The sequence below is a fragment of the Electrophorus electricus genome, chromosome 10 (genome assembly GCF_041902795.1).
Source record: "Electrophorus electricus isolate QZ-2024a chromosome 10, ASM4190279v1, whole genome shotgun sequence".
NCBI lineage: Eukaryota > Metazoa > Chordata > Actinopteri > Gymnotiformes > Gymnotidae > Electrophorus > Electrophorus electricus.
Window position 1 is genome coordinate 18,396,475 of NC_137506.1, and position 15,898 is coordinate 18,412,372.

At 39.4% G+C, this 15,898-nt stretch overlaps 2 protein-coding genes across 11 annotated transcripts in view; one reads left to right on the top strand and one right to left on the bottom strand.

The window, feature by feature from the left end:
- LOC113572144 (uncharacterized) overlaps positions 1-15,068 on the top strand; it is a 48,335-nt gene extending 33,267 nt beyond the window's left edge. For 2 of the 5 annotated variants that reach the window (XR_014125440.1, XR_014125443.1), the window contains 4 exons: positions 11,508-11,739; positions 12,552-12,946; positions 13,072-13,186; positions 14,243-15,068. The gene's annotated coding sequence lies outside the window, so the exon portion shown is untranslated. Of the gene's footprint in view, positions 1-11,507; positions 12,115-12,551; positions 12,947-13,071; positions 13,187-14,101; positions 14,148-14,242 lie in introns of those variants that run through there. The other 3 variants (XR_014125441.1, XR_014125442.1, XM_081721055.1) reach the window with 3 other exon arrangements.
- The window catches only part of kif6 (kinesin family member 6), a 62,970-nt gene that overhangs the window by 30,991 nt on the left and 16,081 nt on the right, over positions 1-15,898 (bottom strand). For all 6 annotated transcript variants that reach the window (XM_081721066.1, XM_035532572.2, XM_027001457.3 and 3 more), the window contains 4 exons: positions 15,062-15,165; positions 12,121-12,226; positions 9,665-9,815; positions 6,312-6,506 (listed from right to left, as the gene is read on the bottom strand). In XM_081721066.1, coding sequence (XP_081577192.1) covers positions 6,312-6,506; positions 9,665-9,815; positions 12,121-12,226; positions 15,062-15,165 — 556 coding nt within the window. The remainder of the gene's footprint in view (positions 1-6,311; positions 6,507-9,664; positions 9,816-12,120; positions 12,227-15,061; positions 15,166-15,898) is intronic.

Genomic DNA, 15,898 nt, shown 5'->3' on the forward strand with positions numbered 1-15,898 from the left:
GGCTGTGGCTGACCCGATGGCATCCCCACCTCACTGTGCTCATCAGTGTTACGAGATGCCTCATTACCCTGTAAACCCCTTCTGAGAGGCAAACCATGACAGTTAAGTCCCCTGATTCGGCATGCTCTGCTACATCTGTATTATCTTGAGACCACTTTATAGGAGCCCTGTGGGGCCCTAGGAACAGTCTTAGTATCGTCCTTCAAACAAGTAGATCCAAACTAACTGTGGACATGTATAAGGCTGCAGCAATAAATTGTTTTAGTAATGGAGTATATTATTGATTACTCACTCGATTAATCGGATGAAATACTTTTGCTTTATTAAAGAGCAATAGTAAAAATACAAAAGTGACTATAAGACAGGTCTCAAAAATTAAAAACTAATTGGTTTTTATTTTAGAAAAATAAACATTGTTATTGCTAATATTGCGTACAGTATTAAAACTGCGTACAGAAATGCACAAAATTAAGTGCCATATTACATTCTGGGTTTTAAATAAAACATTTTATGGAATCCAAAAAATATTAATAATAATGTAATATTATTTTTAAAAGGTATCCATGACATTTTTCACGTGGCCTATTTATTTTTCACGTGTTTTTCAAGATATGCGCGAAACGTTCGTTAACCATTATTTTTGAAGAGCCTGGTGTAGCGATGTTAAGTACTTGTTGATATGAATGGCAAACACAAACTAGTAACATGAACACAAACACACATGAGACCCTAAACCAGGTAAAACTAAGTAATTTACCATTTGCTGCTTTCCCTAACCTTTACAGTGCACTCAGTGGGCCTCAACATTTGTGTGAAAGCGAAAGAGTTATTGAAAACTAGCTAGATTTGTCAGAACACAGAGCGGTTTGTTACCTCCCCGGTGTTCAAAAAATGACTCCCTAACAGGATATTTGTTAATTCGTTCAATTCATTAATTTGTTCGTTTGCAGAGATCCAAAAATGTAAAATTCCACGTCTCTGCCAATAAACATGACGGGAAATCGCTCCGGTACAGTTAGTTACATTACCAGCTAACGTTCCGGAAAATAGCGGCATGACTGCGTGACGTCCATAATGGTAATATCCTTAACGTCCTTGGTATTAATAGAAACTTTAATAAAAGTTGCCTTTGGCTTCATATTCTTCATATTATCATCCCGCCCTTCTACGGCAGTAATACAATATAACCTCGCTTTAATGATGTTTTCGTATGCTCCCACATTTTTGTTGTTTAGCAAGCCAAGAATTTAGCTACTGAGTCTTTATTCAGCTTGATGATTCACACATTTCGCGAAAAGCATGCTTGGGGGTCTGGATGTAATTATATGGATTAAAATAAACTTTGACGCAAAGAATTTGCATCAGTGATTTTTAGTAATGGAGTTACTCGAGGAATCGTTTTAGCCTTAGACATGTATCGTTATATTCTTTTTCTTTTCACTTTTGAAATCCTGTAGAACATTGGCAGTCTGTCAGTCTTAATCATTTAAAGTCATCAAACATCCATTCCAGTATCTGTTGGAATAATATACATAACGTCCCCATAGTGAAACACTAGCACTAAACTCTCTTTACAACTCAGCAATACCACAATTTTAATAAATATCATAGCTAGGCCTACCATACTTTAAATTTTTCATTGTACCCAAAATATAATAAGAACCACTGTATTGGGCCTTTCAGTGTGTGGGTAGTCAATAAATCCATGTTATGACTGCATGTGATTATGAGCAGACTTTAATGGCACAACCACAGGAGGTGGCATGCGGGATATATCACTCTGTGGTCTAGGGTAGCTGGAGGCATGCACAGTCACACCAGTGAAGTTTAAACACGGAACAGCACTTATATATATGTGGTGTGTGTGTGTGTGTGTGTGTGTGTGTGTGTGTATGTATGTATATATATATATATATATATACACACACACACACACACACACACACACACACACACACACACACAGTATGCTCACGGGTTTTGTTTGGGTTAGTCATGTCTCTTGTAGCGCCACTCCTATAAAATCAAATGCACTGTTGCTTGTCTTTGCAAGCCAATAATGTAGCAAGCTTCTCTGCAGTTTTTCTTTAAGAATAAATTGAAATGTCATTCACAAAATGTACACTATTCATAGTAAAACCTGTGTTCTGTGCTGTTTTCACCTAATTATCATCACTTTCATTCACATGATAAGTTTTACCTCTTGATATCTTCTGAGCTGAGCATTCCCACTAGAATGTTTTGCAAGTAATCAAAGGAAACACACATTCCATCCCACAGCTGCTCCATGTGTGATTCAAGCTTTTGACTAGATTGATGCAAAGCCCTTCTGGATAACATCAGGCCCATCTGATCTGTTAAACACTGCGTGTGAAACAGACAGAGGCCTTGCAGCACTGGAGCACTGCAACAGACCAGATCCCCTGCCGTTGTTTGAGACAAACCTCTAGAACATTCCAGAAGCTTTGGGACTTTGTTACAAGTGGCAAGGGAATTTATTTATTTTTCTTCTGTTCTGGTTCCTGGTCCATCATTTTGAGATATTAGTAATGATATTTTAATTTCTTAGCACTTTATGCACTTAAGAGCAGACAGTGTTGAAAAGAACATAATGGACCCATTAAAATGTCAATTTTTAAAAGAACTGAGTAAGAATGTTCATGCACCAGGCATTCTTCTGATAAATTTTTGAATCTATTACCCAAATAATCCAGATTAATTGAACACAGTCTAATATATTCTAAGATACAGAGCAATGAGTTAGAATGAGTTAGGCAGTTAGAATGGCAAATCTGGAATTAAAACTTGCAAAAAAAAAAACAACAACAACAAATAACAATTTAGTGTAGTTCAAAATGCTCACATTTTATAAATATTTTATTTAACTGTAGATAGAGCTACCCTATGAGTGAAAAAGATGAGTGATGTCTTTGAGGATCTGTAGGGTACATTACCAAAAACTAGCTAAAAATTATTTTATCCAAGGGAATATTCATAATTGCAACTCCTCATAAATCCAGGTATAGGGTAGGTAATGACACAAGGCAGTTCCAACAAAACAAAACCTTTATATCTCTTGTGTAAAAAAACATGCATTGCATTATAAGCATGCAGCTACATTTAAAGGTGTCTAGGAGAAATGTGCATGGAGTCTATTTAGGGTAAACTCATTTTCCAAAATGACAGCGTAGCAGAAGCAGCTGGCAGAAACCCTGGAGGCGTCCAGGGATCGTGCCTCGCCAGACTCGGCAGTATGGCAGCAATTACGCTTGCTCACTCTCATGATTTCAAGGCATTTAAGTGGAATGAATGGCAGGGCAAAGCCTTCTTAGTGTCATTGCACCTTTGATCCCTGTGAAGGTCACTTGTGAATCGCTTCTGTCTCAAAAACTATGATAAGAATTTATTTATTTTTTGTCAACAACACGATTTGAGGACAACCTTTTTAACACAAATATGATACAAATATTGTACATATTGTACATGATCAATAATCTCTTGAACATAGGGTCTTTTAAAGGTCTTTAAAATAATGCTGCACATCTGATATAATTCATATTCAATGTATCATAATGTAATATCACTGTACTGTTGTACTCATTGGTGCTGTTGTCCACCTCTCATCTAGGCTATGTATTTGATTATAGACTTTATTGTATGTATCCTGGTGAAATGAGACATTATGTACTAACCATTTGATTAAATCCACTTGTGCCAAAATAAATCTTCCCTTCCAAATGTTAGAACAAACATATGGATTGTATATACACCCATATGATTCAAATTCATGTCAGAATTGTCACATGAGAAACTATTAGAGCAGTCAAAATGTAGCCCTGTACATAACAAAATCTCTGGTGTTAAATTAACACCAATTCAACACTGGCATTTTTGCTGTGTAAAGCTACAAGAAGGATCATATACTGCAGGAAGGGTGCGAGCCTTCATAACGCAGATGTCCTCTCTAACCTACAAGGAGTGCGTACTTTAGCACACCGGACACCAACAAACCCCCTATGACCTTCACGTCATACTTGGTACGTTTAACATCAGGTGTACCATTTCCTGGTAGGAGCCACATCATGCAAACATCCATGATTTGCTGTGAGGAGAAGTGTCTTTGGAAAGGCTTGCCTAGAAGTGGCTGTGCTCCAGAACAGCTCTGTATGGTTCTGAAAGATCCAAGCCTTGGCATGCAAGTAGGGTTCTGTGTGGTTTGCACCATTTCAGATTCCTTTGCCTTATTCTCTAAGCCTGACACTTTTTTAAGAGCTACACAAATGCCGATGTCCTAGTTTAGTGGACAACAAGTCAAACAAGTTATACACTCAGTATTTCATTGGGTTCAAATGAGGCTATGCTCTCGGACACTGCTGCAAACAGCCACGGGCGATGCAGCGGTGTTTACAGTTGGCCACATTTGACTCACTACAATTTATGATTGCATGTGTTGGCGAAAACTAGCAAGAAATATTTCTGAGACATGCCAGAGAAAACCTGGTCAGCAACATTCAACAGTAATTCACCAAATCTACATTCAAAACCAGGCTCCTGTCAAAAAACATTTACAGTGCAACCCAATCCTAATTCATGGTGTGTGTCATAAGGTTGTGTACACAGAAGCAGAAAGCTTTGAGTAAAAAGAAAAAATGTAAATACTTGAGCAAATAAATGTACAGCTGCATGGTCCTGTGAACCTCAGTATTAGCTGCACTGCAATGGACAACAGCTGAAATGCTGTTTTGGAGTTTCCACATAGTGCATACTATTCAGACCTGCTGTGTTACAAGGATGTGATAGATCACCTGAATTCAAATGAGCACAACCAGCTCATAAATTCCCCTCACACACGTGATGGCACAAGGGTCTAGTACAGTTTTTCCATGAGAAATATGAGACAAACGGGGAACACACATCAGCAGCTCCTGATGCATACACACACATACACACACACACACACACACACACACACACACACACACATATATATCATTTATTCACCGTTTTATAAACACAGCTCTCCAGGACTGTCCATTAGCCTGCTGTATAAGGAAGCTTGAAGAGTGACTGATTCTCTCCTAACTAGAGCTGGACGCCATCCAAACATGTGTTTGTTTTTTAACTGTCTCCTCTTTCTGAACCTTACTCGCAATTACCCTCACTGGTCCTATTACTGAGCAGGGCATCATTAGCCAAAAATGTCCAGTGAGGGGTGGCTGGACCAGGCCCTGTGGTGGGGCAGACAGAAGCAAGCGGCTCAGCTGATGAGCTGCTGGCTCGCAATGCTTCCCCAAAGCCATGATCACAGTAATTATCAGAGCTCAGGTTTATCATCATCTCTAAGTCCTTACAAAACCATGCTGAGATGAGGAGAGCCAAACACGTGGTGGTTGATGGTGAGGGCTCTGCCTCTCTCTCTCTCTCTCTCTCTCTCTCTCTCTCTCTCTCTCTCTCTCTCTCTCTCTCTCTCTCATGCGCACAGATTCTCTTTCTTGCTCTCTCTCTCTCGATTGTATTTTCACTTTCTCCTTTTATGAAGTACAGGGAAATCTACGGTTTTGTCCTGTTACTCACAGCTCTTGTTAGACATATAAGAATGACCCTGTCTGGTGAACGTAGTGTGTCAGATTTCTCAGCTAAAGTCCTTGGGCCAAAGTATTTATCATAGTAGATCAACACACTGATGGGAGGGGGCCAGTGGCAGAAGAACTCCAAAGATTCATATAACCTTACTGTGCTCACTCTAGAAGCGTCCATCATACAATATAATAACCTTGAATTAATTTGTGTTCATCAATTCTTTCCAAAATAGCAATACCATCAGCAAAACGCCATTACACTTACAGCACACTCTGAATGCTACATGCTTCCCTTTGAAGAAGATTCTGATCATATGCTTTTTTCCTTGGAACCTCCTTTGAAAGCTACTTTGTACTCTAAACTGAGGTTCATGACCACTAACCTGTGAAATTTCCACTTCATTTAATGCTTCATTATAATCATGGAACTTTACGAAGAGAAATGGATGAGCTGAGTTATTGAAGGAACATTTAGAAAATCACTCTGGCCCCCAAAGAACAGATTGTGGAAGCATATTATATTTATAATAATTATAACAATTATAAAACAATAATAATCATAACGTCAGTGAGGTCAAGCAAAGAAACTTATAACACCCTCCCAAGTGTGTAATTAGTCCTTTGGGCCAAGTATAGTCATTTGGAGGGCATTTGTGTCATTCAAACTTGATGATGTAAATGATGATGATGTAAAGTACAGAAAATTGGTTCATGTATGTTTTGGTCACTTACCACTTTGCCTGATCATTAGTTGATGAGCATGTGTGTAGTCTGAACTTTCACTCTTCAACCTCTTCTCATCATGAATACTGGTGGATGACTGTCGTGTGCTGTGGCATGTGAGATCTCCCCTGGAGAAGTTTGCAAATTGAGCACTGACTTCTTGAACCTTCCTCTTTTCTTTCTTCAGCATGTTGACCAGTATACCTGATATCTTTGCGTTAAGATTGGTGCCTTTAAAACTTGAACATGCTTATATGGAACAGATTTTGTAATACTAAGATATCATAGACAATCTTACACTGAACCTTCTGAGTGATTAAGGCCTCTGCATCAAAGAACAGGAACACAGAAAGAAAGCATTGTAGCTAGAGCCAAGAGGCAAGTTTTTTTCATATTTAAAACAGAGAGATATTTAATCATAGTTCTTATAGGAACTGCTGGTTGTTTTATGGCTGTTACATTCCTTTCTTATTTTACCATGTGGGACACACAGACATCTAGTTTAGTTTCCCTAAAATGAAGCTGGTCAGCACAGACAAACTCATATTTCCCAGTAATTCCCCATGTCTGAAAGATGTTTTGGCTTGCCACATTAAGATAAAGAGCTGAATATTTTTAGGGCAGCAAAACTTTTCAGATCTCTTCAGTGGAGACCAGATCCTGGGGCAAGAGAAAATTACATTTTTTTTTCCCTAGCCACTTAACTCACCAGATGTTTCTAAGTCAAATATTTTGGAAGAGGTTTGTCTAACTAAGAAGACAAAGAAATAATTTAAATGAAATAACCAGATTTTGGTTACCCTTCTGGAAACTAACTACTATAGTTTGGTGTTACTTACATTGGGGAATAGGCATCTTTTCCTTGAATTATTTCTTTAACTCCTCCTTTGTCAATCCTTTGTCAACCTTAGCACTACTACATGGCGAGGCTCTCTATGCCCGTTCTGTTAAACTGGTTCATTAGCTTGGCATTACTCTTAGTGGTGATGTGTGGTTCATTCACTTAACCTAATCATTGTCATTTACCATATGCACTAGCACTTGCAGGTAAGATCAGAGTAAAGGTGCCACTCTTTATGCTGACACACAGACTTGTCACATTCACTCATTTGCACCACATAACAATATCAATTCAATACTGTTACTTTAAATCCATTCGAAGTGTCAGTTAGTCCCTCCTGGCTTCCCTGTTCCAAGGTTTCCCTGTCTTGTGTTTTTGCTCCATGCCATAGTTTTGTTTTCTCCACCCCTCGTTTCGTTTTCCACACCTGTTCCTCGTTTCTAGTCTTGTTAAGTTCATGTAGTTAAACCCTGTCTTGTTCTCTTTGTCTTTGCTTTTCATTGAATGTCTGTTGGGCTGTGTTAGAAAGCGTGTCTGTTTTTCGAAGCCTGCGTTTGTTAGCTCGTGTGTTATCTTAGCCTTTTGTTTTTACTTACCTCTGTGTGTTATTTCCTAGTCTCTGTTGTAGCCTCCTTCCCGTTTGCCTACATGTGTTTGTTAGTTTATCATATATTCTACGGCTCTCCGTGTTGGTAATATGACCCTGGACTACTCTGACTACGACTCTGGATTTGCCCAATAAATCTCGCTCTTCTCCACACATGCGTCCGCCATCTTACCATTCACCATTACACGGAGCTTACTTCTCACCATTATATAGCAAAGCTTTTTGTTTAATGCCAAATATTAAAGTGTACTACCACTTATGCATAGTGAAGAACAGAAAACATTTCTCGTGTTTGGTACACTTTTACTTAATTCATAATGGTTTTACAGAATTGACCTTAATATGCCATTATAGGATCATAACTAATAGAACTAGCCTACAGAATGCTGTAAATTCTGGAATGTTTGTGAACTTAGCATAAAAAACTAAGACTGTCGGCACTCAGAAGCGACCATGGTCTGGAAAACGTGCAGATGCTTACAGTCTTGGAGAAAATGGAGCACGTGCACAACAGAAGAGAGCTGACTAAATCAAAAAATGTTAGTTTCTCAAAAACAGAACCTTAATATTTGCTTTTAATAAAAACAACCTACCAGAAATTCATATCTGCCACCTTGTAGTGCTGAAGGCCAGGTGGAGCTATGTCTTTGATAGCTTAGTACATTATATCCCTCCTGCAGAAGGGAAGCTGGTGATCTGAGTGTCTAAGCCCTGCCAGTATGTTTGAAATCTTCATGGAAACGAATGAATCTTACAGTCACACCAGGGACATGCAAGCGAATACTGCCACCCTGAAACATTCTACATATATTTTTAAAGGAAACAAAGAATTTTAAAGTTGTCTGGGTTTTCAAGTCATATGAAAACGTAATGTGTTTTTCATCTTAATGGCTTATTTGAGTTTCTAAAGTTTCTACATTTGTTTTCTTTCAGCGTGTTTAAACCACTTTTAGTGGCTGTAATGAGCCATGAATCATGTGACATAATCAGATGACCATGAAGGCACATACCAGTGTTATTATCATGTGGCTGGAGGAAAATCCCTGAATTGTCAATAACTAACATTTGTCAGAGGTTTGGTTAATGGAGAAAACTGATGCAGATCTTAACTTCAGTGATGCAGATCTTCGAATCGTCAAGTTACCTCCTTGCATCCAAAATACACAAATCTGAAATGTCAGCACGATCATCTGATGTTTACTTTGGAGATAGATTGGCACCAATAGATGATCAAGATGCTGTCTAAACTTTCCAGCATACTTATGCAGACATAACATCACATGACAACGTGGCTAAAACGTTAATTTCTCCCAACCCCCAGAAATGTGAAACTTCACTCTTAGACAAACACAATTATGGTTAACTAGATATAAAAACTCTCAACAGTAAAGGGACGTAATGTGACAATTTTATGTAACCCAGTTATTTACACATTAATCTTACCATGCTATATTTCATAATTCATGGTTTAAATTCATGAAACTGTTTCCTATATTACATTAATTATTCTCTTATGAAATACTGATATCTCATGCTACTCTTTCAGCTCATGCAAGAGGAGCAAGGTTTGGCCACTTTTACAGCTGCTGCACTGTCAGAAGAGGTCCCTTTCTGTGCTTCTTTATGTTGACATTTTTCAAAATATTTACTGTTGCCAGCTAGAACATATGGGAATCCAGTTAGTTTAGCACATTTTTCGTGTCATGCATTGCACTTTTACTAACTAAGGTGTAACTCCTCAAATGATCGAATGTGACAGGCAGTTTGGATGTTAATGGAGCATTTTATAGCTCTCTAAGGTAAATCACTATGTTAGTAAGAGGCGGGTGTTCTGCGCCTTTAGGTCCAGCATATGAAACAAGGGGGAAAACCACAGCATACACAATGCCACCAAGTAAACCCAGCAAAGGATACTGATCTCGTTGTCACGTTGGGTCAGTATGTCCTTCAGTTTCAGCAGGTCTCCCTGGGCTTCGCTGGCCTGCCTGTCAGCAAGGCCTGACGATGAGAGAGCACTGGCCTCAGCTGCGATGTTCTGAGCTTGCTGCTTCTGCTGCACCCTCTCCTGCAGAAAACAGTTTCAGTTCCCATTTTCCCATTAAAAATGAAACAGGTCAACTGGTACCCAAGAGATAACTTTATGCATATAATTGGAGAGGTTAATATACATATTGCACAATTTAATGGGTATACAGTTGTGTATACCAGATGCTCTGGCCGGACAGTGTTATTTTTTCTTGATAAACTTCTGAGTAAGAATTTTTAAACATGACACATTCTTCAGATGACTGGTATGTCAGAGCAAGTGTGTGCTATGCTTAGGCCATGTGCAGTATGAAGACTCCAAAGGGAAGCGTGCTGGGATACAGATAGAATACACAATGATTGTTAACACATGTCAAATTCCCCATGTCTGCACAATGAAGATGAGTCTAATCTTTTAGATTCTTTAAAAGAATTGAAAGAACTGTACAAAGCCATTGTGATAACTAGGCTTGGCTGTGACAGAGGATATATAAACTTAGATAATCTCAATTTAGACAGTCTCTTCTTAGTTTTTTTGTTAAGAGTGGAAACCACTTGGACAAAATATGACTTATCCTCATGCAGTGAAAGTAGACATATCTAATTTGGCCTTTGGAGGGGACATGGTGTGGTTGGGTAAACTCAGACCAGGGCCAGCTGTAGGGTTAATTAGAGTTTCAGTGGATGTGCAAACATACAGCGTTCCGCGAGCATCTTATATGTCGATTGATATTCCTGACTCAAAAAAGCTGCATGCGTTTGTTTGTTTGTGTGTGTGTGTGTGTGTGTGTGTGTGTGTGTCTGTCTGTCTTTCTGTGTGTGTAACAGGCAGAGAGAAAAAAGAACTGAATGTGAATAATAGGACAGTGAAGCTGTTAACTGTTTTTGAAGTTTTGAAGCTGCTGACTGGAGGAAGAGCAGCTCAGTTGCATGGTCTTAGGAGGGTGGAAATATGAAGCAGACAGCAGAGCACAAACACAAAGCAGAAAGTGTGAGAGAAGTAGCTAGAGACCGAGAACATGGCTATGAAGAGAAGAGAAACCTCTTATGGCCAAAATGCCCTGAAACATATCAGTTAGTGTCCATACCGTAGAGAATTACAGACACATACAGTAGCTACCTTAGAGTTGGAAGCACACCTTGTGCATGGTAGTCAAATTTGCTGACCAGGGTTAGGGTTAGCATTAGGGTTAGTGTCACGGAATGCTCACCTCCCGCGAGGCATGTGGTTTGGCTAGCCACGTGCAGTAGGAGGACCTTTGTTTGTGGCCACACCTGCACCTCGTTTGTTTGTGTGTATGTAAACCCAGATCAGGGAATGCAGTGTCGTTGGTCATTGTTACTGTAACTTGTCAGTGTGGTGTGTAAATGTTCAACGGTGATGTTAAACGTTATGTTCGTTCTTGTTACATGTATATGTGTTTATCATTCCTATTTAATGTTGCTCGTTTCTCGTTTGTATTTATCATGTGTGATTCTTGTGAGTGCCGTTAGTGTTCTATGTTAAATATTAATAAATGCACGTCCCAGACGTTGGAGTCTGTGCGTCCTGCCCCTCGCCCTGCTGCACTCGGGCCATGACACATTACAGAATTTTCACCTAAGTAAACAGAAGCTTTAGTGTTTCAAACCTTTAACCCCTAAATTCTAATTGGTTTAGTAAACAATATGTATCAGAATGTGGCTGTAATGGTGCTGTTGTGAAACCCTCAGCAAGTTCCTGTGTTTTCAGGCTCTATGGGACATTTGAACCTCACACTGGAAATTTTGTGGTGTTCATCACAGCAGCGTGTAAAGCAGATGTGAGAGCTGCCAAACAGGTGAACCTACACACAGCCGTGAGAGCTGCCAAACAGGTGAACCTACACACAGCCGTGAGAGCTGCCAAACAGGTGAACCTACACACAGCCGTGAGAGCTGCCAAACAGGTGAACCTACACACAGCCGTGAGAGCTGCCAAACAGGTGAACCTACACACAGCCGTCTTCACACTTAGTCATAGACAGAACTATCAGAAGAGGGAGCTGTGTATTCCTAATAGGTGCTTAGTGGATGACCAAAGCTTTAGTTCTTTAGTTCTTCAGCTCCTGTTGGTGCTGTAGACAAGCTCTAACACTTTGCATCTGAGCCTTTTATAAGGCATAAAACATGGGTCACATGGTACATACAGTTTCAGCTGCAGTTTAGTATCAAAAATGGCAACCAAGAGTCATCATATGACATTCAACAAATGTGGAATAGTGGAAAGTAAAAGTGGCAGCGGGACATCAATGGCAGTACATCCAGGACAGAAAGCATGACAAGACGGGCAGAGATAAGAAAGCTAGAGAGTAGGAGAGATGTACCTTTAGAAGTAAAAAGCAGTGATGGATCTTTCTCATATCAGGGCCTAGATCCAGAGTTGTGTCAGGGTCAGGGTCATCGAGGAAGAGCTTTACCTGCTCCTCTATTCTATGACACACACACACACAGACACACACAGACACACACACAGACACACACACACACACAGACAGTAACCAAACATTGTGACACAGCAACAATCTCATATCTTCTTTATATAGTTCTAATTTCAGAAAACACAAGCACATGCAAGAAGTGAATGCTTTGATGAGTGGTTTACCACCAAACTGGTAACTTCTGTTGTGGAATGTTTTCTGGCAGAAAGACTGTATTTGGTCTTTCACTGTCCATGAAGACATGCAATAGATCAGCTGTGTTTTAATCCAGTGCTGTGTTTGACTGTTTGAATCCAGCACTAAACTATTTACTTTAGCCCATTCGAGGGTTCCACTGAGTTGACCTGTTGATAAACTATCACAAGAAGACCCTCCAAAAATCAGCTCGCTGTGGCCGGTACAGGGCCACTGCAGTCAAAGGCTGGTGAGAGGCCAGACAGACAGCTAAAAGCACAGGCGAGGCAGCATGCCTTCCAGGTTTCCACTAAAGTATCCCTCATGTAAATATGAACAACGTTTACACAACAATGACTTAAACAAAAGCCGTGCTTGGATTTCAGGCCCCTGGAAGTCACTGAGTTCATTCAGCTGGAATCCGAATCCAATTCATCTTCATGTCTTCCTGTCTGGGGGTTTGAGTGGATGCTGTGTGATCCTGTGTCTGATCTTATGTCTGATTTACCAGGAAGTCCAAATATTAATAGAACATGAGGTATTCTATATTAATACCATCTCATATGCTTCAGCACTCCTGTTTATTCGACAGACAGAGAGAATCACCTCATAAATGGCAAGATCCACCATAAACATCATCTACACTGTCTGTTTCTGGCCCAGACAGCAGCATGTGAGGCAGGACCAGGAAGAGAGTTTAGCAGGCGCCGTGATGAGGAAGATGGGAGCCATCATCGGTGAGGAGAGAGGAAACAATAAACCAGCGGAGCAGCCACAGGTAAAGACATCAGAGAGCGTGAAAAGAGGTGAGGCAAGCATTTCTGAAGCCCACATGTTCCCTGACTGGTGCCAGCACTTCTACCAGTCCAAGGAGTAGGAAGAATGTAATGGGGAATAAAGGCTTTGGCAGGCCAAATCTAAGCACAAACTGTCCACTGTTTTTAAAAGTTAATGTGAGATATCGAATATTTAGTAAAGGATTCATAAAACTCTCATAAATAGCCAAAATGGAGCTCACTTTACTTAAAGGCTAAACAAAATATACATATCTGTTATTACATTGTCTCGAAACTGCATAAGGATTTATTTTTAAAAAACAAGCAAATGCAACTCATATGAGGCAACCAAATAAAATACGCTGAAATCTGTAATTACAAGGTAAAAATCATCAGTATCAAAAACTTCAATAAAATGTACCACAGCAGTTTTTCATGCCATTGTTACAACAGTACAGGAGACATTACAGAGCATTATTTTGAAGTCCTCACTTTTGTTAAATTTCATCAACAGCCTCACCTGGCAAGCTGTGTCATATATTATTATTCATATCATATCATAGTATTATCTCATCCTGATGTACCAAAATAAACTGAGCTGCAAAGTCAGTTGTCATAATGTGACATGTCATTTCACCCCATGAAGCCCCATGACACATCCTAATGTCATATAACATCCCTTGACCTAGTTGACAAAAAAACAAAATCATGTTTTATGACAGCTTATGCTTGTTGGAATAAGCATTTATGCATTTTTATGTATGATGTCATGAAGGGCTTATGTATCATGTTGCCTTCTACTCTTTCTTTCATAAAGTTCTTTAATTTAAAAGTGGCTATATTCTGACTACAGTCTACGTCACTTTCTGCTTACATCGCTCTCAACCTTTCCACTCTTTACTTATCACATTGCCTAGATGATTGCTGTTGGTAGTGTGTGAGAGCAGAGCCTACATTAAAGAGGTATAAAAACAGTATCATTATCATGATATATTGTTGATGGCCCAGAAACAACAGCACACATATCCCTAAGCCCTTTTATCTCTGTTCTCCATTAGTGCTAAATGCATGGGAAACGGCACAAGACCAGCTGAGCGCAGCCCCAGTTCCCGCTGACCTGGGATGACCATATCCAAGCACGCTGCTACTCCAGCCATTATACACACCACACTGCTGCTCACAAGCCTGCTGGACTGGCTTGTGAATCTGTCCTGTGCCTGTCCTGTGCCACAGTGGCTATTCTGATTTAACCCTGTTGGCTAAAAACAGGTTTGAGGGCCGCACCATTGAGAAAGCACTCTTTCGTACTGGCAGATAAGTAAATGAACTCTAATTAATTCTAATTCTAATGTCATATTAGAACATCAGCCCTTGTGCTGCTAAAAGGACAGTCAACCAGGCTGTCTAAAGGTTTGATTGATAAGGGGATTGGTGCACACCAGTCATTTATATGTAGAGATGAGAGAAGATTCTGATTTACTTTATAAAAATTGACATTATATAAAATGTTTATAAAAAACAGACAAAAAATATATATATTTTCCTGGATTATTTCAGTGTAAACACTATGTAAACTCTATATAACCTATTATGGACTTAGTAGAAAAAAATACAGAACAAGGTATACCACATGTTGCCTGGGGAAATGAAGGCAACTGGTATAACCTTGAAGATTTTTTTTGGCTTCAGCAGTTCAGCTAACAGTGTTGTTTCCTAAAAACAGTAGCAAGCAGCATTCCAGCAGTTTTTAACCAGCAATGGCATGAAGCCATGCAAAAATATCTGATAGGGATTGGGCTAAGAGAGGCTCGGGGTAGTGAGAGGCTTGGGCCATATGAACATGTGGTGTGAGGTGCAAATGATAATTACATACATACCTCTGGATCTCCTCTTGACTTAGCTCATCGGTCCTCTGCTCCCCTGTTACCATGGCCAGCTCCTCCTTCAGGCACTGGATCTCCTTCTTCAGTCGAACAATCAGCTGCAACAAGATGAGGAGCGTAACGCGATCAGTGATGGGGCAAAGATTTGTAGTGTTGCCCTTTCTACACCCACGATGAGGCCTGCCAGTTAATGTCAGTTAGTTTGTTTTTGCATCAGTGACCCAAAAGGTCTGTGTGCACCAGTGCTCTTATCACAAAATCACTATTAAAAACATCTGAAGGCAGCTGTGACTTGGAGGAAAAACAAAACAATTTGGATTAGAAAATAAATAGTGTCATTAAAAATAGCCAATAGGTGGAGCTTATCTTTATAAAATTATGTGCTTCCTCAGAAAATTATATTTAAATTTAAATAAGTTAAATGTTAAAGATTTACACACTTACATGCATTGACCCCACACATAAACTTCTTCAGAATAGTTTTGAGTAGTGAGTTTGCACATGTGTATCCCCTTATGGAACAAATGCATGGCCATTTTTTCACCTTACATTTTTGACTGAGACCTACTAATATTGATAAATATGTAACATTTTATGTCAGAGTCTAAATTCAGTATTATTTCTAAAACTGAATACTGTTTGAAACAGAAAACGATAAAATTCTCAAGCATGAACGCAAAGACAACAAGCACATAAAATGGACTTAACCAAAAGGGAGGAACCTAGACTATACCTAAAATGTGGCTGTACCAATATGCTGTGTTCATAAAAAATATATATTCTCTTAAATAAATCAAAACTAAATCAAAACATACTGTATGTTTTCTTAAC